This window comes from Sinocyclocheilus rhinocerous, unplaced genomic scaffold, assembly GCF_001515625.1.
Source record: "Sinocyclocheilus rhinocerous isolate Xijiao unplaced genomic scaffold, SAMN03320098_v1.1 scaffold155, whole genome shotgun sequence".
In the NCBI taxonomy this organism is placed as follows: domain Eukaryota; kingdom Metazoa; phylum Chordata; class Actinopteri; order Cypriniformes; family Cyprinidae; genus Sinocyclocheilus; species Sinocyclocheilus rhinocerous.
Window position 1 is genome coordinate 154,691 of NW_015661891.1, and position 22,476 is coordinate 177,166.

The window sequence follows — 22,476 nt, forward strand, 5'->3', positions numbered from 1 at the left end:
ATATTTGAAAAATTTAAAACACAATGATCATAGAAAAGGTTCATTTTAAAATTATAAATGAATGAAAGTAAGCGTCATGTCATTGACTCAATATTAGATGGCAATACTTCAATATACTCCATGGTAGGCAGTGATTAGCATATTAATTAAACATGTTATTACCTAGGTATATATCCATTAATAAACATATGTAATCATACCCACAACCAATGCAGGAAATCTGGCATATGGCATAAAAATGCCTTGTCACTTGGTGTATTCTATTTATAGTGACATTTTAATTTTGCCTACTTGCAAATGTCAGAATTTTGCACTAAACGGCAACATGAAATGGTCGGAAGGAGCTGAGTTAATTTGAGGGAGATCGCAGAGAAAGAATGCAGTAGATGAAGAAATCAATACTGGAGATGCTCTTTGAGAAAAGAGAGCCACTGGGTTGGTGAGAGCTCTTGTGTTAAGTGTAGCTGGTGCAGGCAGTTGAGGAGACTGTAATTAGCTTCATGGAAGTGTTCAGGGACTCTAGAAGCATTCGCTGTTATGTTTCTTTGCTAGCGTGCTTAAGGAGGCTTTTCAATTTGATAACCCTATAACGTAGCTTTAAAACACAGCTCCCTCAATCTTGTTTAGAAAAGGTCAACTACTTTTTATGTTACGGGTGTATGCCAGCACAACATCTGTGCTCCCCCTGAGGGCAACTCATTCACCTTCAAGGTTAAAGTGAGTGTTATTGAGAACCAATTAGAGGTTTCAAGTATGATGTGCCTTATAGACTACACAATAGAGTAGGATTGTGTGGTATGTTGCCACAGAAAAGTAAAATAAAATACTAAAATGGCATGAAGCCATCAGTTTTGTTCTTAGAATAGAATAGAAGTCCTTCTATTCAGACCAGTTATGCAGTCAGGTAGCATGATGTCAAGCACAAAATTAAAAGTAATATTTAGGGATGTAAAAATAAACAAAAATATAATGTGATGTATTTATTATAGTTTTTTAGGTAAGTGATTATTATTAATATGTAATTACTATTTAATACCTAGTGTATTACATGTGTATTACATATTAATGAATTAAACCGTAGCAGTCAATATGGAAAATATAGTCCCACTTTCAAGTTCACAAGAGCCATTTAGCTTTTTTCATAGAGGCAATATTAATATGGTTTGTTTATGTGCATATGCGTCATTTATATGCTTTATTTTGTGTGCAATTTGTGTTTATGAAGCAAAATTTATGATATCATAGTTGTCGTTTTTTTCTTCCTGATCATGTTTTTGAAACATAATTTTATCAGATTTCAGTCTTTCACCATTCAAGTGCAGTACATAGCAGCTGTGTTTGCATAGCTGGAAACAGCTGCCCGGGGCCATTATGAATATGGCCACCGATTAAACAGACTTGCCTTGAAGGGACTTTAGATTACATGAACTCAATCACAACAAATGCTAAGCATGCTAAGACAAAAAGGGCAAATGTTAAATTAAGAAAGTTCATACTGTTGAGTTCTGTATGCAGGGCCATGTCATGGGAGGGTTAACTGGTGTTACTGAGAATCGCCGTCCCACTGAGTGTATGGGGGCTGGGCCTATGAATTCAAGCTACATTTCTGTTTGCATGTTCATTGCTCATTTTCTGAATAGAATTCTGTTATATTCATACTGTTTTGAAGTATGCAGTATACTGTATATGCACAGTATGCAAACAGAATACCCAGATATACTACAGGAAGGTAACTGCATGACATACTGTATCCCGATTTGCAATGCTATTAACTTTCCATCTTTTCCTTTTAAATTAACAAAGGAGGCAAATATAATATCTATGAAAAACATGTCTTTTTCATGTCGTCTTATCTCATTATTTGGTGGGGTTTGGGATGGTTATTATTTTTGCAATTATCATATATTAATGTTTAATTTATATTATGCAAGAGGAAATGAAATTACATTTGGAAAATATGCAGAGACATGCAATTAATTCACTAATAAACCATTCTGTGAACTTGCTTGATTTAAAGATGGATTACAACTACCTGTAAGCGATAGATTTCATGTATATTTCAAATACTGTTTTAATGAATATCCTGTCATAATGATATCAAATGTAGCTAAAGTATGCACTTTTATCGTCAGTATCATTGGCCCATTTATACAACTCTCTGAAGATTTTAGCATGGCAATGGATATGACAATGTTAATGTATTTGGTCTTGGCGGAATAGATCTGCTACGCTGCTGAATTGTTGCTGCTGTTGGTTATTGCTGTAGTTGTAGATTATTGCTGCTGCTGCAAAGCAAGTACAGGAACTACTACCAGTACATACGTCGCTTTGGTGCTTTGAGTATTTAGGACATACTGCTGCTGTACAAATAGCATATACAATATCCCATAGCAGATCTATACAGGTGGAGCTGGGGAAGGTGGAGGCTTTCAGAGGAACTCTGAAAGCGCACTGCAAAATGCTCTAGTGAATGCTAACCAGCCATGTAAATGTAAAGCAGCTAGCTCATTGGCTGCGTATGCAACATGAACCAATCAGCTTGTGCCAAGTAGTTTATCGCTGTGAATATCATCAGTTTGCGTTAAGGACCCATCAGAGTTTCATGACAGAACTTGGCATTTGTACATATATGACCCATTTCTGTGTGATGTTTGAGTCATATGTGCCATGTATGTGTAATAATTGGTTTCTGTGGTCATTGATTTTTCCCTCTGAGTACATTGTTTGCTAGCTCATACCTTCAGTGTATTTCCAGTGACTGGAAACAACAGGAAGCTTCCAGGAAGGTGTCTGACTTTCACATTGAGGAGCAGGAATGTGTGATAAAGCACAGCTATGGCATGACGGTTTTTTTTTTAGATGTTTTGACTGTCTAGCTTTTTTATAGTTCATGCTCTGACATTGTTGTCGAAGCTCTCAGCATTATATTTTCTCTGAAATCTCAAGACAAGTGAAAGACAGGTGGTATGAGAAAGCAAAATATTCTGTGGAAATATATTGCTCTCAAAATGAGTACTTAGCCTGTTTGTCTTCACAAACAAGATATTGTGAAAACTGTAAAAAGAAGTCTGTTAGTGCTATGAAAATGACTTGTCTCTCCAGGGAATGTCAAGAAAATGACATAGGCATTTATAAAGTAACTTAGTTAGACTGACTAGTCACTAGACAATCATACTTATTCTTTAGATTTCAGAGTTTAAAGCAACAAGAGTTAAAAGCACAGTAACTATAGCTATAATACTTGAACTTCTTTTGAAAAATTGTTTTTTATTTCTATTATATTTTTCTATTTTAACCAAAACATTTTTTTTTAACCTTTTAACCAAATTTTATCCAATAAACACATGCATTTAAAAATCGCTGTAGCTGAAAAAAAGGCAGATAGAAACAATTAAGACTGATTAAACATGCAGACAATAAACACAAGACTGTGACAATATATGGTTTAGCTATCTGGTCATCTTGATTTATTTGATAAGAATAAAGTATATTTATAATGCAATGCTACTCTGGGGTGCGTTTCCCGTACAATGACGTAACTCGCTGATTAACCACCATAGTATGATGCATTGTTGTTGAAACGAACTAGCTAGTTACGACTGTTTCCCGAACACGGTCGCATCTCCGTCGTTTGAACCACATTAGTTCAACAACATAGGGCCATTGTTAATGACGTCACACGCATGTGGTGGAGGAATAACTTCTGCTATTTAACCGATTAGACATCTCTAAGATGCTGCTGTATTGAACATGGCACCTGATGACTAATTTACTATTTTTTGTTCCCTGTCATTTTGCTTTATTTGATGTTTGATTCATTGCGGGTTTCCTCTTACATCATACTCCGGGGTTCCCTTAGGTATTTATGCACATGCGCACTCTTCAAAAATGCCGCTTTTAGAGGACACGCAAAAATACATAGATTAAAATGAATTTATATTTAGATAGAATGGAATATATAGATTGTACTGCATGTTAGCTTGCTTATTGTGTACAAGAGCATATTTATTTAAGCCCATATCCCTTGCTAACAAGAAACTATGCTTCTAACCACAGGTGGAGAGCTGTAGTTCCAACCACGTAAGTTTGCGATGCTGTTTGCGAATATTCATTTGAACTATGGTTTCGGGAAACACCGAATCGTTGAACTATGTTGGTAACGACGGAACTTGCGACCAAAGTTGGCTAACAATGCTTTTGGGAAACGCACTCCTGCATAGCATTTATTACTGTACAGAATACTATAAGATAATATGTTCTGCCTCATTCTGTGACAAGAAGCCACTTCAGATCATAAAAGGAAGTTATTTCAAACACCCGAGTAAAAACATGTTATTGAATGTTTTGTTGGACAACAGGTACAAATGGATGTTGTGTTTGCGGAACGATTTATGTTAAAAGCACACGTCCAGTTTTGTGTGAGTGAAGGAAATCCGCTTGGTAGTGGAGAGATTCGTCCTCGCGCACATGGATCGCGTAACATTATGCGAAAAGGATTGTGGATCAGCCACAACTTCCTACAACTACAACAACAACTTCCACTGGGAATGCCAACCAAATAACAAAAAAAGAGTAAGCAGCATAAAATGAGTAAGCAGTATACATTATATACTACAATGTAAACTAGTATTTGATTAAAAACTTGAAAACTGTTTTTGACTCTTATTCACCTTACCAATACAACAGTGGTCTTGGATTTAAAACTGACACCTAGATACAATATAACACAAAAGCAAAAATGGCATTGTAGAAACACTTACTGGAATGCCAATCATTACTAATTTATTTCACAACCAAAAGTGTCTAATATTGTAGGGTTACTGAGATAAAGCGAGTAGAATTCTGCAGAATTTTTTAGACCAAATCATTGGAGACTTATACGAGTTAACCTCTTAATATCATTAATTACGAAAAAAGTACACAGTGCATCTTTAAATAAGCACTAGGTCACTAGGCATTTTTGTGGTAACGCTTGGTTGTTACAATTGTTTATCAGTAATGTCACCCATCATGCACTCTGTTTTTAAAAGTTGCATAGGTGTTCAATTCAAGTCCAAACTAGATGCTGTTTCCTGCTTTAATGATAAAAGTAAACCGTAGGCTGCCCTTACGAAAGCTCTTGGCCTGTAACCAATGAGGAAAATGTACATTGATTAAAAACTGTCAGTTGCTGGGCCTGCAGTGTTCTGTTCTCTGCTGTACAGCCTGCCTGAGTCTTCCTTATAGAGCGTATTGAGCTCTAGCTCAGCGGGTTTCTTGTCACTGCTCAATACACTCAGACACACTTTTCATTTTCCTCAATACAACCCATTATGTGATCTTTATGGCCTTAAAGGTCAATGGAGCGGCTTCCAGCTGTCCTGACAGATCATGGTGCCAAAAACACCACCGTGAGATCAGCTCAGAGCATTCTGGTCCATACGCAATTCAGTCGCCATTGTTTCACACTCAACCTGTATTATTCCTTACTGTTTCTTTTTAAAGCAAATTTTAATGGACCGACCTCCAATAACAGGAATTATAGTAATGTATAATCAACAGACAATTTTACACTAATAGCAAGTAGCTGTTTGGCTATTTTTTGGAAAATAGTTATTATAAATGGATGAGCTATAGCTTTAGCATGCTAACGGTATCTATTGGAATATTAGCATGCTAAAACTCTCTCTGAAGAACCTCTCTCTAATAAGGTAATACATTGTAGGAAATCTACATCCTTCAACAATACATTTCAAGACAGCTACTTTCATACTTATTAATATTTTAGGCTAATTGTTGGTCTATTTGCACATGTACGGATAGACTTTAACTGCAGCATCGCAACGAGCTGTTTTTTTTTTTCAGCATCTCACGCCATTAGCAACATGTCCATTCTGTTACATTCTGGTTTTCTCGGTCCAGTTGTATTTTAAACGCAAGGACGTCTCCTGTGTTTAGCGCCCCTCAAAACATGTCTGAATGGTGTATGGTAGACATAAAACTGTCTAGTAAGTCAATTTTGTAAATGTACTGTATATTTGACATCAATGTGTAAAAGTAGTCCAACATAAATTTTAATAAACTTCAAAAAAAAACAAAAAAAAACTTTTGACTGAATAGAAGTTTCACATTTTGGCATTTAAACCCTTCCCTAAACTTGCTTAATAGACTTCCACTTATTTTCTTCCACTAGACTTCCTTAGTTAATCTACTGTCACAGATTTATCACAGAGCTTATATGTATTTAACCCACAATATTTTTTAAGTTTATCAAAAACATGCCTCTTGCTCAAGGTTTGCCTTTTTCATTTGAACGGTGACCTCCGGTTTGAAGCGGGCGGCTTGCAAGGAAAAGCAAATCAGCACAGTAATGTGTCATCCAGTGCGGTATAAATCTCCCATCAAGCCTGGTGAGCAGTAGACCAACAGAGGTTCCCTTTCAGTCGGTCACTACGAGTCACATCGTGACCGACGAATTGGGAAGTCGCTTCGATAGAACAATCTACTTCGAGTGTAAACTAAACAAGCCAATGCACATTGGCATGCAATTATTGCATCCAGCTGCTGCTGATCACAGCGTGAGTATAATAAGGCAGCAGGTGCAATGCATACCAGCTTTTCGCTTCGGAGCCGAGCGACAACATCGTTCTGCTCTATGTTTATTTCGAGAACTACGAGTTCAGCACGCTCTCGGAAGCTTTCTGTGTTGGCGGGACGGCGCTTCAGCGGTGGTCGTTCCAGTGTCGAGTGGGTTGCGCACTTCAGGCTGCACCACCCCCTGTCGTGTTGCAAAGCGGCCATCTCCCCTGTGCGCCTCAGCACTAAAAGAGCATTTCCTAAAAAGAGCAAATTTCTCTAAAAGAGCTACACGGGTGCGTCTTTATAAAGACGACGGATCGTCCTTATAAGGATGCCGTTTCACCCGTGCGTTTCTGGGTGCGGTCCACTCGAAGTAGATTGGTCTATCGAAGCGATATCCCAATTCGTCGGTCACGACGTGACGTCTCCGTTTCCTCCTTCAGGGAACGAGGGTTACCATACGTAACCGAGACGTTCACCAATGCAATGAGTCACATAGCAACCAGAATTTACCGCTTCGACGGGTTGCTGGAAACCCAGTGAGCGTTTGAGTCGGGGCCAATCACACAGTCCGCCTGGGCAGGTCATCATCAGCCGCTTCAGAGAAAACAATGTTTGTTCTACAGAACAAATAAACACAGCCCCCACCACTTATTGAAGATACACACACAAAAAGCTCACACATGCACCTAAATACACACACAGGGAAATTTGCAGCTATTAATTCCAACAATACAGTAGCACCCGGATCTCCTTCAAGACTGCCCCCAAGCAACTTTTTCAATTCTACTCTCATTTCATTCTACATGCTTTAATGCATTCTGCTAATAATAAATTCAGCAGCCACGTCTGGACTGAATGCAAGCCTTCTTCCTGTTCTGACCTTGCTTCTATAAAGAGAGAGCAAATTATTTTTTCATAGAGTCCAAAGAAGTGTGTGATTTCCCTCATCATTGTCTGGGGACAAATAGCGTGCAATGTCAAGCCGCATCAACTAAGCAATTGGCCTCCCATCAAAAGTGGCTGTAAAGTTCAAGAAACTAAAAGGGATACTATAGTTCACCAAAATAATTAAATGCTGTCATTAATACTCAACCTCATGTCACTCCAAACACTTTTGACTTTATTTTATCTGTGATCTCCTGGCCACTTTTCTGGCCAAAAGTGAATGGGAAATGGAAAACTCGAAACTCGAAAAATCATAAAGTACCATAAATGTACTCCACATTGAAGCTGTGCACCAATTGTGTGCAATATTGCAAGTCGTCTAAAAATCACATGAGAATGGGACGAAATATAAATCATTCACAGAAAATCTTCATACAAAATCCATGATGCTTTCATGAGAGTACATGAGAGAGGTAGAAAGGATTTAGCTATAAGTAGGGATGTAACGATTCACTCAACTCACGATTCGATTCGATTCACAATTTTGATTTCACGATTCGATTCGATTCACGATTTATTTATTTTTTTTACAAAATGAGATTTAAAGGGATCATATGATGCGATTTCAATTTTTCCTTTCTCTTTGGAGTGTTACAAGCTATTGGTGCATAAAGAAGATCTGTAAAGTTGCGAAGACTAAAGTCTCAAATCCAAAAAGATATTCTTTATAAAAGTTAAGAGTCAACCACGCCCTCCTAAAACGGCTCGTTCTAACACGCCCCCACATGTCTACGTCAAGATATGGGAAGATTTGCATAACGCCGGCCAATTGTTCATGCAAAGAAAGAAGGGGTAACTTTTATTATCGCTGTAGTATTGTTGTTGCCGCCGCCACCATGTCGTGAAGGTGCTGTGTGTTTCGTTGTGAAAGCGAAACTACTTTGTTTGGCCTTCCAAAAGAGGACGATATCCGCTTCGTCATGCCTGGAGCTGATCCGTGCTGGTCACTGAGGAAATACATCAACTTCACGCTGTGGATCGCCGGGTCGGCTTTCACCATGGACGAAGCGGAGACCAGCCCGGGGTCGTCACATGTGGTTGCCGCAAGCCTGCCGGATGCTCCTTCGTCGAATCCGCCGGCCGCGCCGTTCTCAAGCGTGCCCGTCTCCGCTCACTCAAGCTCAAACGCCTCGTTTATAATGGGTTTTAATGTTTTTGTCTCGTCGCTCTGGCCGGACAGGGCATCACAATATGGTAAGGGTTGTAACATTTCCGTCACACGCTAGAGGTATTCGCTTTGGATAAAAGTGTCTGCTAAATGACAATTTAAATATAATGCAAATGTAAATAACAAAACTAAATTGAAATTTTAAAACGTTGCTATTGTATTGTGGAGTGACACTTTCAAAAATGTTCTATAATCCTCTGATTATATAATGGTAAATATTACAATAACATAGCACAACAACAGTGATCAGCAATAATGATAAGCCTAATAGGCTACTCACAATAAAAATAATAAGGTCATATAGATCACAACACAGTCTCGGAGGTAAGAAGTGGATTATCCTTCACCTGAAATGTTTGTCTTTTCATCCTGAAATGCGAGGCAAATGTTGGATCACAATAATTAGGAACCACAGTTTCCACAAATCCCTTCACTCGATTGGGATGTTCTCTTTTATTCTGGATGGCAAGGGCAATGACTGTACCATCGAGCGTATTTTGCAGTATTAAACACGTATTTATACCGATTTCATCAGGCTCCGAAAATTCTTCAAAAAGAACACAAAGAATGGCCTTCTCAGCTGCCATAGTTGCAACTCTTGCGTCATCAGAACAGGGTGTTCAACGCACCACCGTTTCCGTTGAAAAAACGTTTTGCACCGTTTTGTCGGGGCTGAATGCAGCCCTGGTTACAGGTGTGTTTCCTGTAAGTAAGTTTCCTGTTGTGGTGGTGTTTCCTGTAAGTAATTCGCTTCTTAAAGTGTTAGTTCACCCAAAAAATGAAAATTATGTGTATATGACTTTCTTCTTTCAGACTAATCTAATTGGAGTTATATTAAAAATAGTCCTTGCTCTTCCAAGCTTTAGAATGGGAGTAGGCAGGTGTTTTTGTTCAACAGTCCAAAAGTAGTCAAATAAAGTTTATGCATCCATAATAAAATGTGCCTCACACGGCTCCAGGGGGTGAATAAAGGTCTCCTGTAGCGAATCAATGCGTTTTTGTACCAAAAATATCCATATTTAAAATGTTATAAATACTTTTTTCTCACTTCTGCTGACTTTCATACGTGCAAGCCATTCCAGGCGGATAACATAGGACGTAGCCTATGCGTCACACATGCGCCTGTGAGATATGCTAGTCTCGCGAGTTTGTTTACAGGAGCAAACGAAGCAAAGTTTCCTTACTTTACGAAAGGACAACCAGTCTCCTTTTGGCTTATATCGAAATCCTCTGACATTTTTCTTTACAAATCCTCGTTTTGTGCTTCTAATTCATGACCATCGTTTTGTTTTGCTGTCTCTCCTCCACGCTTCCGCATTCGTCACGAATCACCGGTGCATGCGCGATGCGTACATCCTACATTATCCGCCAGAACGGCTTGCACGTATGACAGTCAGCAAAAGTGAGAAAAAGGTGTTAAATATGGATATTTTTCTTACAAAAACGCATAAATTCGCTACAGGAGGCCTTTACTTACCCCCCAGAGCCGTGTGAGGCACGTTTTATTACGGATAGATGCGCTTTATTTGACTACTTTTGGACTGTTGAACAAAAACACCCACCTACTCCTATTCTAACACTTGGAAGAGCAAGGATAATTTTTAATATAACTCCGATTGGATTCGTCTGAAAGAAGAAAGTCATATACACCTAGGATGCTTTGAGGCTGAGTAAAAGCGTGGGCTAATTTTCATTTTTGGGTGAACTAACCCTTTGACTACCACAGGATGACATTTATTTTCCTTTTTGACAGTGTAAAGCTGCTTTGACACAATCAGTATTGTATAAAGCGCTATATAAATAAAGGTGACTTGACTATAGTCAGAGAAATTAACTAGTTAGTTAAGATTGCTTTCAAAAAACTGTAGTAATTTTGTCGCACATTTAGTTGAACATACAATGTTGGTTCAACAATACAGAAGAACCATCGTTAATGACGTCACACAGGTGGTAGGTAGGGGTGGAATGGTTCACGGAAAAAAATCGAACCGTACGGTTCTCCACACATGGTTCGGCACGCACTAGGACCGCGGTTCAACTTAAATCTGACAACGCATCTGTAATATGGTTTGCTATAAATAACATGTAAAACAAACAGGGTTCGGCTAATGTATGTTTCTGTTGATGGATGCGCATTCTGGCTTCCCAATACATTACAACAACAGCGATGAAAAAAAAACGTGGACAAACCATTCACTCTTGTTCAATGCGAATGCCTTATGCTGGAATATGAGCATTTATTCCGTCATCACCTGGGTGTTGATAGCGCGCGCGCACAGGTGAGACCTGAACAACACACGTTGATATCTGTGTTTAAACTAAACTCATTTATTAAGCCTTGCCAGTTTAAACATTTAAGAGCCAGAGGATGCGAGCTCGTGCGCGCAGTGAGAAGGACTTGTGCGTGCGCTCATCCAAAGCGCGCAAACCTGCACCTCAGAACGTGCGCAAATATTAAGCTCTCTCTGAAGTATTGTGTTTAAATGGGCAAATTCACACAAAAAATTTGGTCAAAAAGCCCGTCTTGGTAAGTATCCTATAGCAGACATAGCCGGCTGAATGTACTTACAGTGCCTTAAAGTGACAGCACATTCTTAATATTAATCAAACAGCAACAACAAAGAAATCACTCACTGCTCTTGATTGAATAGCTTTTGTAACTTTAATAAAGATTAATCTTTAATTTATACAGTCAAATATGCAATGCTGTTTTACATTTCATTACTTTATTCAATTTCTGTACCTAAAAACTAATGTTAGACCTACCTAAAAAAAAAACTGAAAATCACTGTTTATTTTATTTGTATCTTTACTCTATTGTATTTATTTGTGCTGTTGCTTGTAGTTAGATAGATTATTCTTATTTTCTTTATTTTTATTTGACAGTATAGTTTTTCCCTAAACATAGCACATGCCGAACCGTACCGAAACCGTGATACAAACCGAACCGTGAGTAAGTTGAACCGTTCCACCCCTAGTGGTAGGATATTATTAGTTTGAGATCTAATTAATGTCAGATTATTACTTTACATAACTAACGTCACTATACATAGAAATACAATATTTCACCTTTATTTTCTAATGTTTGATTTAATTGCAAGTTCTCTCAGACGTCATACTCTGGGGTTCCCTGGTCACTTGAGCACAATCACGCATGCACACTCATCAAAACGTCATTTTCATTCTCTCGGCAAACTAAAAGACATAGAATTAAATTTGTACTGCACGTTTGCTTGCTTATATTGTCCGCATTTTACAATAAAAATAAACTATGCTTCTAACCACAGTTTGGAGAGCTGTAGATTCAAGCACAAATTTGCGATGTGTTTGCAAATTCATTTAAACAATATTCATTTAAGCTTTTTGGGAAACACAGAATCATTGAACGATATGTTGGTAATGGCAGAACTTATGATCAAAGTTTGCTAATGAAACACATTGCTGAATAATTCATTTGTTCGCTATTGTATGGCTTCAGAAGACATAAAGTACACAGTCATATGGACTACATTTATGCAACCTTTTTGAAGCTTAAAAGCTCCAGTCCCTATTCATTGTATAGTTGCATACCAAATGAGACCAATACATTATTCAATATTTCTCCTTTTATGTCCCACAGAAAAAAAAAAAAAAGAAAATTAATATGTTTGGAACGACATGAGGGTGAGTAAATAAACTATTCCTTTAAAGCCACAATACACCACTCAAGCTCCCGTGTTCAAACAAATACAAATACGTGAATAAATACGTAAAGCTACAAAGCAAATTCAGGACAGACTGGTTAAAATCAATTCATCTCAGGGGATCAAACACATCTCCTGGACGGAAACCGTGTAAATTACACACCCACACTCAGATTCTCATGCATTTGCACACACACAGATCCAAACCACCTGCAAACCTGTGCTGCTTTGATTGCTTTAAAGGCTTTGCTGAACCAAATATTAAAATTATGTCATAATTTATTCATTCTTATGTCATTCCAAACCATTTTTTTTTTTCTTCTGTGTAATGCAAAATAAGATGTTTTTAAGAATATCCAAGCTGCCATGAAACGGAAACATAGTGGAATGACACTCTCAAGCTCAACAAATAACAAAAAAAACCCAAGTGAACCCACCATGGCCTTTCTGATGCGAGGTTATTCCGTGAATAAATTCTGCATAAAATTAAGCATGCGGTTTTTCATGCTCAAATGGTGATCTAAGGATGCTGGGTTGTGGAGCAGAAATTTTGAGAAATCCACCTCCAGAGAGACTAGACTCAGGTGGGTCTGCGGGTGCTCTTTTGACCCTCCAGATCAGTTACAGAATAAATGAGACCCCAGTACCTCCACCTGAGCAAGAGCTTATTAAAAACATTCCTAATGAGCATCTCCTAATGAAGTTAGACACGATTGGCAGGCTGGATCTCAGTGGATACTCTCAGTGACTTAAGATTGAATGAGACCAGTCCTGGGTAAAAGTGGTGTTTCAGGTTGGGACAGTCATCCCTAAATGTGAAAGGAAAAACTTATTTAAAGGGGTCATATGATGCTATTTTAAAGATTATTATTTTGTGTATTTGGTGTAACAGAATATGTTGACATGCTTTAATGTTCAAAAAACACATTATTTTTCAAATACTGTACATTATTGTAGGTCCTCTATGCCCCGCCTCTCTCATATGACTCCTTTAAGTGCTCTCAAAGGAATGTTTTAGGTGTAGTATACATAAAAAAAATTTAAAAAAAACTTAACAATACCAGGCTTTCTGCAGTACCAGAAATTTCAGGTCAATTTGGAAACCATTGATAGGCTGTAAAACTGATAAACAATATGACCTACATTAACAAAGAATTGCATAACACGTTCCTTATTTTTGCAAAGTATAACTTGCTCTAAAAAAAAGGTGTGAGCTGAATATATGAAGATAAATGTTGTGTATTGGCAGAGCTCTTATCAAACTCTCACACTCACAGACCTAAAAGCTCTGATAATTTTGCACGCAAGACTTCCAAATTTTCCTATCACAGACTAACTTGTCTCCCAGCATGCTTCTGCTTCTGCTTAAACGACAACATAGTGGGACTTAAAGGGTTAGTTCACCCAAAAAAAAAAATTCTGTCATTAATTACTCACCCTCATGTTGTTCCAAACCCGTAAGACCTTCGTTCATCTTCAGAACACAAATTAAGATATTTTTGATGCATCCCGAGAGCTCTCTGACCCTCCATAGACAGCAAGTGTCCTTACTAGGGATGTAACGATTCACTCAACTCTAGGGCTGGGTATCGAGTTCGATACTTTTTAGGCACCGACCGAATTGCCTCGATACCATCGAGTATCGAAAAACGTCTTGTCGTTCGGTACCAAATTTCGATACCTAAGGGGTTAATCTCATCAGCGTCAGTGAGCCAATAAGCCTGCAGCACTAGCCGGTGTGTTCGACTAGAGGCGCGGCGCAGATCGATCATCCGCGAGAGCGATTCGAAAGCACACGGAGCAGTCTGCTCTCTTTAGCTCTCGTGGTACTGTAATACCACCAGTATGGGAAGCCAAACTCTTAATTTGTGTTTCGAAGATGAATGGAGGTCTTTACGGGTTTGGAACAACATTAGAGTGAGTAATTAATGACAGAATTTTCATTTTTGGGTGAACTATCCCTTTAACAACAGTAATGTCTTTTTAGCCGCACTTTAAATTAGGTTTCTATGAATTAACATTAAAATAAGCATGTGATACAATGTACTTACATGCATTTTTAAATGTAACTACAATGTAATAACTTAGACTAATAATATAGTTAAAACATCTGACATAAAGTGGGTCCATTATAGGTGCTTTCGCACCAAGTAGTTCAAGGAGCCAGCAGGGTTGTTCATAGAGAACCAATTTCCCCCTCGGGTCGTTTTCCTGGTTGCATTCGCACCGGCAGCAGGAACTCTGAAGCAGTCGACAGCGACATCTTTATTCACAGCATTTACAAACATCAACAACCAGAGAATGGAGGACATCGTGTTCGGAGCTGTTTTTATTGTGTGTTGTGGGTTTCGTGATAATGGAGATGTTATGTAAACTCTCAATTTACGCGATTGAAAGAGCATGAGAATCTGACTAAATCTCCTATGACAACTTGCAGTGTTATCATCGAGGCTGAGAAAAGAACAAAACGCTGCAGACAACAGGTAAATGCCCTTATCGCTGTTTTCCATGTTTTTGGAGTAAATATTTTTACACGGCTTTTTGAAAATGCTGGGTAGCCGGTGTTTTGTATGCGTTTGGCCAATCAGCTTACACTTTCGTCACTGTTAGTTCCTATAGTACTGTTTTAGACCCTACTCTGAAGTAGGAGCTAAATTAGTTCCCCCAAATGGAGTTCCTACATCTAAATACGTTCCTAGTACCTGCGGTGCGAACACCTCAAAAAGCGAGTATATATTCCGCCAATAGTTCTAGGAACTATGGAAAGGTTCCTCTAGTGCAAAAACACCTTATGGCTTCCTATATATATATATATATATATAATTAAACTTTTGGCCCTGTTAAAAAAAATCCTGCTTGTACAATTTAATTAAGTAAAATGAGCTAAAGCAAAACAATAGCTGAAGATTTTGTCACTAATTAATTGCATTGTGTTCAGTCAACTTAAATATGTAAAATTACAGTTTCTTAAAGGGGTCATATGATGCGATTTCAATTTTCCCTTTCTCTTTGAAGTGTTACAAGCTCTTGGTGCATAAAGAAGATCTGTAAAGTTGCAAAGACTAAAGTCTCAAATCCAAAGAGATATTCTTTATCAAATTTAAAGGGGTCCTATTATGCTCTTTTACAAAGTCTTGATTTTGTTTTGGGGGTGTACTAGAACAGGCTCTCATACTAGGTTGTTCGAAAAACACATTATTTTTCACATATTTTACATTATTACAACACCTCTCTCCCCAGTCTGGCATGAATGGCTCGAATAGTTCCTGTATCAAATCAAGGCCCGCCTTCTGAAATACGAAATGTGCTGTGATTGCTTAGCTGGGTCATTGTGTGTTGTGATTGGCACCACTCGGCGCCTGGTCTGGAAATGTCATGCCCCCGCCTGCTAGCTTCAGTGTAAATATTGCGTCAAAATCAAATCAATTTGAGCAAAGGCGGGGCATAGAGGAGAAACAATAATGTACGGTATGTGGAAAATAATGTGTTTTTTTAACCTTAAACCGCATAAACACATTTCATTACACCAAATACACAAAATAATGTTCTTTTTAGCAACATCATATGACCCCTTTAATCAATTTGTTAGGATTACCTGAATCATTTTTATGGCAAACTGGACAGTTTTAGTTACTTGCATAAGGCTGGATCAAGAAAGCAAATATTGAAATTAAGTGGAATTTTATGAGTTTCTGAGTAAAGGGAAAGACCTGCTAGTGTTTCATTTTAAGTTACATTTGACATTTAAAAGAGTTTCTGTCATGTTGAAGTTGAAGTAATTACTTTTATAAGACATCAGATTTACAATTTTTGCCTCAGGCCATATAGAATATTATTAAGTCTTGAGGGTGAAATTCTTTGACTCAGGATTTAATTTAACACAGGAATTACCCTGCTAGATTAAGTGAAGCTGTTTACTAATCACTCCCATCAGAGTCTATATGGGATTCTTATCTATCTGTGACAGCCCACACCAGCTTTAATAAAGCCATAAACAGTGGGAATCTGGGAAATGCACATTTATGCGTTCCAGAGTGGAACATTCCAATTGAATTACACTGGGTTACTGATTACTCAATACAAGAGGAAATACCTTTGACTTGTAATACAATACAGCTGAGAGCACTATGAGCACTAAGTTGAACATTAGTCGCACATAACACTTAATCTCTAAGGCATGTTTCCCAAAAGCATAATTTTCTGTGTTATGGGTAAGAATACTGGAACTTTCTACTTGCTTTTACAGTTTATCAGAGAGAGAGGAACACAAATTAATCGATATGAATTATTACTACAAAGCCATCGTTGACTACATTTGAGAATAATTATTGCTCAATAGAAAGAATCTGTGCAGGCCTGAATTTGTGATGTGTTCAACAGTGAGTCTGTGGCATTACTGTAGGGGTTCCAGTTCCACCAATTATTGTTTGATTTCAAACTGTAAAATTTTATGAAAAGCTGTGTTTAAAAAAACAGAACAGTAAAATAACTGCTCCACCTCTCTGAAGCTGAATACCTTTTGAAAACATGGACATGAACAGTCAAGTCGTATTCACAACTAGGACACTCTGAGACAATTTTAATAGCCAAATTTCCGAGTTGGGCATGCCATAAACTTTAAAAATGGCAGACGGGAACCATTGCTGTAATGACTAAGTTTTATTAGTTTTTCCTAATCTACACTCTACATCTACACTGCTTTCTGTAGCATTCATTTGACTGAAATTTCAGAATCATCAGCAAGCTGAATATCTATAAATGTGCAGTTAATGCTTATATGGTTACCAATTTATTGGAAGAGAGCTGAACTGGATGATGACATCACTGAATCATCAATGAATTGTCTTTAACTGGAAAAATGACTCTCTGTTATTGTCCTCTTGCATTATTGACACACTATTTTCTTGTTTGGCACTAAAACTGCTTACAGCTGCTGTGACACAATCTATATTGTATAAAGCGTTATATAAATAAAGGTGACTTGACTTGACCAATGAACACTACATCATATTCAAAACCTGTTTAATATTGCCTAAATATCTTCTACACCTTTTGGCTTTAATAAGATTTCAGGCAAAAATGAACGTTTGGATGATCACTGTCCTTTCCAACAACAAAGCACAAAGCACAAAGCACAAAAAACTCATAATTACAAGTTCACAGTAGGACATTTCTCATAGCATGTGAAGGCAGCATAATGAACGAGCAAACAAACAAATCAGAATAAACAGACAAACAAACTAATGAACATATGCTAAGAGTATAAAACCTAAACTTCACAGGTTAAGTGACCAACCAAACAACACAACTAAATCTGCAGATTCCTTTTTAATGATAAACATCACAAGTAATGAAGACATCTATGTTAGTTCTACCTTTACTGATTTTACTGTGTGTAATGTAATGCCTTGAAAACATAAATTTCAGATATTTACTATTTAAAACGATATAAACTGATTATACATGCAGTTTCACGAGCTTGCATTGAGAGAATACATGCAATATTTGTACTTTTAAAGATTAAGGATTAAAAGGTGAATGTATATGTGATCTTTCAATTATATCCACTTCTTACTCAAACCAAAAAGATGATTTAGCAATCCAACTAAATCATCTCTATAAAGCCCTTTAAAACAGACGGCATTCAGCCCATGTAAACCAGTCATGTTAGAAATTCTCTATAGCCATTCACCAACTTGCATGTGATTACAGTGACCTAACACCCTCATGCGCTTCTAGTTTTCAATAATTACACGGCCAAGAAACCGCTCACGCTGAAAATTGAGCTCTGGTCACACTGAAACATAATTAACAGCTAAAAAAAAAAAATTCACAACACACCTGTGGTGGGCCTTGAAATATCCACAACACTAGACACTAAATATAATATGCATCTTATTTATTTGCATTTTATTTTACGGGGTTTACTGTGACTGAATACAGACACTCTCCTCTATCTGCTCATCTGATAACCATGGTGACAGTGGTAAAGTGGCCCTACAGTAGAGGAATGCACCTGATCGTAACCATGGCACCACTTCTGTTCCCTTCCCACCCGGTGCAGTGTTGCAAAAGAGCTCCTAGATTGTGTGCACGTATGTGTGTGTTTGTGTGCGTATGTATTCCCTGTTGCACAAGCCTGCTCAAGGGGACATGGAGCATAGTAATTCACTGTCAACATCTCCTCACAATGGCTGAGCGGACAGCTCCTGCCCACTCGCATTTGTTTACGCCAGCAAAGCCAGATGCATCACAAACTTATACACATCAATTATTCATATGAACAATCTCTAAGTGCACAAACAATCGATAATTTTCCCAAACAAGTTTTTTTCTGCTTCATTAAAGCCATCATTTTTCAGCTAAACCAAAAACAACAGGCTGTTGTTATGAGATATGAAAATAATCATTCTCCGAATAGCTTGCTTCTCGTGGGAGAGTGAGTTCAAAAGGCAAATCACCAGTAATCCTATAGTATGTAGATGATTTATTAATATAAATACATTTTACACTCTGAAATTAGAAATTAGCCAGATCAATCATAACAGTATTTTAAAAGATGTCAAGCTTGTGTATGATAAGAGACTTCAAATCATCAAGAAACTTAATTCAAATGATCATATGTGTGTGAAAATGTGTGGAGCTTTGCAATTTAATTTCAATTTAAATAAATAAATAATCTAAAAGGTTTTTTTGAAGCACTATTTTTAGCGATAGTAATCAATTCATTTACCGTATTGACCTGAATATAAGACAATGTTTTTTTCTTGGAAATACATCTGAAAAAACGCGGTCGTCTTATATTCAGGGTCTAGACTTTGACATGTCGATAATACACCCACAACAATAGGTGGCGCCAAATACGCATAAAACGAGTGTGCCATGAAATACGTAACGTAATGCGTGTTGTAAAGATCGCAATGTAAAAACAAAAGAAAAAGAAAACCTTACAGCTGCATGAGTCGTGACTGTCACGTTAGCCTGATGGCACCAAACTCCCTTTGTGATTTTAAAACGTAAGACAGTACCCAAATTTGAAGACTACAGTAAGATTTAACTTGAACTTGAACTTTAATTTTGGTAGGCTATTATTAGATGGATAGCCTAAATGTCCTAATTCAGATGGGCTACCTGTTTTTTTTTTTATGGTATATCAAAAAGTGTATATTTTTTAAATGTGATTGTTGGTATATTTTACCAGTTTTTACCATACTTTCAAAACAAAAATTAAAATATGCAATATGAAAATAATTGAAGACAAAATGTGTTTTACTGAGAAAAAAAACAAGATTTGGTTTTTAAAAAGCCTTTTTCCAAAAGGTACATCTGGAAAAAGGGGGGTCGTCTTATAATCAGGATCGTCTTATATTCGGGCCAATACGGTAATATAAAAACAACAAAAGTCAATGATAAGTCTAGTGTGTGATCAGGTTTTCCTACATTGTGAAGACTAAAAAAAAAAAAAGTAAACCTGAATAAGAACGGTTTAATAAACATACCAAAGAACATACCGTTTTATGGATAGAAAATATCATTAGTTATGTATGTAATTCACTGGAAAGCCCCCATCATGATATGAAAACAAACGCGTGTGTGTCATCGGTTTACCGTTTGACTATGACACACAGGGGGGGGGGTCATTACGAAATCCACCTTTAATCAAACGGCAAAGCAATTAATTTCACTTCTTAAATTGTAATCCATCTCAGCAAAGCACCACACAGTTATTCCACAACAAAACAAAACTTATGTTTTAACTAACAGCTGGTGGGAGAAGCGTTGTGGATAGCGTTTGTTTTGGTGCGAAAGAAAGTGAAAGCTAGAGAAACTCCGAGAGTAAAAGTACGGTTGAAATATATACAGTTTTCCATTATAATATCCACATATAATACACCTCATAAACACACACTTACGGATGATATTTCTGGAAGAAACCAGGTTATAACCTGGTTTTGGAGCCAAAATGTCACGCGTAATTGCGTCTTCTCCAAAATGTACCATTAAAACACCACACATAATATCAATAAAAAGGCAGTTGTGCGTAAAGGTGTGAACGGTACTTAAACGTTCCTCACCTGCACGAGACTGTAATCTCAACTTTTGTAGCAGGAATAGTGGCGTTGAGCGGGTCGAATTCTCCTATCGTCGCCATATTCAGGAAACCGCAACTGCTCATGCTGTTCATGATGAGGAGGTTTCTTATCTTTAACCCTTTTAGACGGAAGAGGACGGACGCTCGCGCCGCTTTACGCGAGGGAATTCATGGGCGATTTCGAAAGATTGCAAGGAGGAAAGCAGAGCTTCTGTCAGACCATAACAGAGACCGCGTCCCCTCGGCTCTCCATTTGAGAGAGTGTGAATGTGTTTTAGAGAGAGTGTGTGGAGCTGCATGCTATGGGCGAAGGAACGATGCCACACTTGGAGAATTCTTCGCTGTGAATTCATCTGAGACTCAAAACAGATTTAACACCGACAATGCCGTGACAGATACAACAACAACAACAGTTCAAAAGCTTCTTGTTCTTAATGTAATTCTGCTTCTTGTTATAAATAATAATAATAATAATTATTGTTATAGAATATAATCATTATTAAATAGTTCATTGTTGTATAGCCTACAACTGTTGTATAATGTAATTATTATATCACCTATGGCATAGTTATAGTATTAGGCTATAGTATGAATGTTATTAAAGCAATATTAATAGTGTATATATATATATATATAATAATATTATAATGTAATACATAAACATTAACATAAACATGCTATATTCAATAAAAATAAATGTTGTTATATAATTATAATATTATGTATATAAATAGCCTATTAAAAGCAACAACAACAACAATAATAATAATAATTGTAATAGCAATATTTATCATTTTTGAAGTATGTTGTACAGTGTCATTATTTCATTATTGCTTTTTCGATAATGTAACAACATTTAGCATCAAACATTTAACCTCATTGTTTCTGTTCATTTAAGATGAATTTTAGTTTTGATTAATTACTACAGATTGGTCTGTGATTATGTTGGTAATGATTAAATTAATGTCACATGCATGTTTTTTTTTTTGTAGATTAAGTAACATTAATAATAACACAATGCATGCTTATGTATATAATTACTGTTAAAGGGCACTTTATGATCAGCTGATTCAATCTTTCTATAACGTTCTTTCACAAACTGAAGTGATAAATATGGTATTGGGCATTCAGGACGTCATTTTAAATGTCTTACACAACTGCAGCGTTTTAATAAACGTCTTTTCAAGCAATATAGTGACTTAATAGGACTATACCATTAAAGCTCATTGGATATCGTGTCATGTGACTAAACATACTGTAATGATGCAGTGAGTTACCAAAAATGCATAGGCTAAACATTGTATTTAAGCCATTCCAACTACAGCTGTAGTTCCACAACTACTAATTTAATGTCTTCAAAATTAACACACACACACAATGTATATTTCCATGTGAAACCTAAACCGCTTACACACTGTAAAAAATGACCCCCTGCGTTACATTTCAAATTTGATGTTTATTTGTTGAAATAACTAGTAAGTACTGAAACAGATTTCAGTACTTCAATAGGTTGGTATATTAACATTATATCAGTTAATGAAATTACGGTATTTAACTGTAAATTTAAGTTAAAACCGTAAAACCTAAAACGTTGCTACCGTATTTTTTATGGTAAAATTCCGGCAACCACAGCTGCCGTTTTTTTACCGAATTTTTTTTACAGTGCATCCTTGCAACTCAATGCACAAACAGAGATGAGTTCATTATGTTGCATTGTTCTCAAATGAGGCATGTTGCATTGACTCTCTTTACAGTTGCTTTGAATATAACCAATTATTAGACATGGGTAGTCATGATGAGTGTCGTGTTGAATTTATATGGATATGCTGAAGGCCGTGTCAGGTTACTCGTGGAAAAACTCTAATTTCAGGGATCAACAACTGTGATTATTGATTTATGTATTCAGTTATTGATTACCAATTTATATTGATTACCAATTGGGGAAGTCGTGGCCTAATGGTTAGAGAGTCGGCTTGGATAGACAAAGGTTGCGGGTTCGAGTCTCGTACCGGCAGGGATTGTAGGTG

General features: G+C 37.1%; 1 protein-coding gene across 1 annotated transcript in view; it reads right to left on the reverse strand.

The window, feature by feature from the left end:
- The window catches only part of LOC107726819 (copine-8-like), a 114,104-nt gene extending 93,337 nt beyond the window's left edge, over window positions 1-20,767 (reverse strand). Inside the window, exon 1 of the mRNA XM_016536521.1 lies at window positions 20,433-20,767. Coding sequence (XP_016392007.1) covers window positions 20,433-20,542 — 110 coding nt within the window. The 5' untranslated portion in view covers window positions 20,543-20,767. The remainder of the gene's footprint in view (window positions 1-20,432) is intronic.
- Window positions 20,768-22,476: the final 1,709 nt, after the last annotated feature.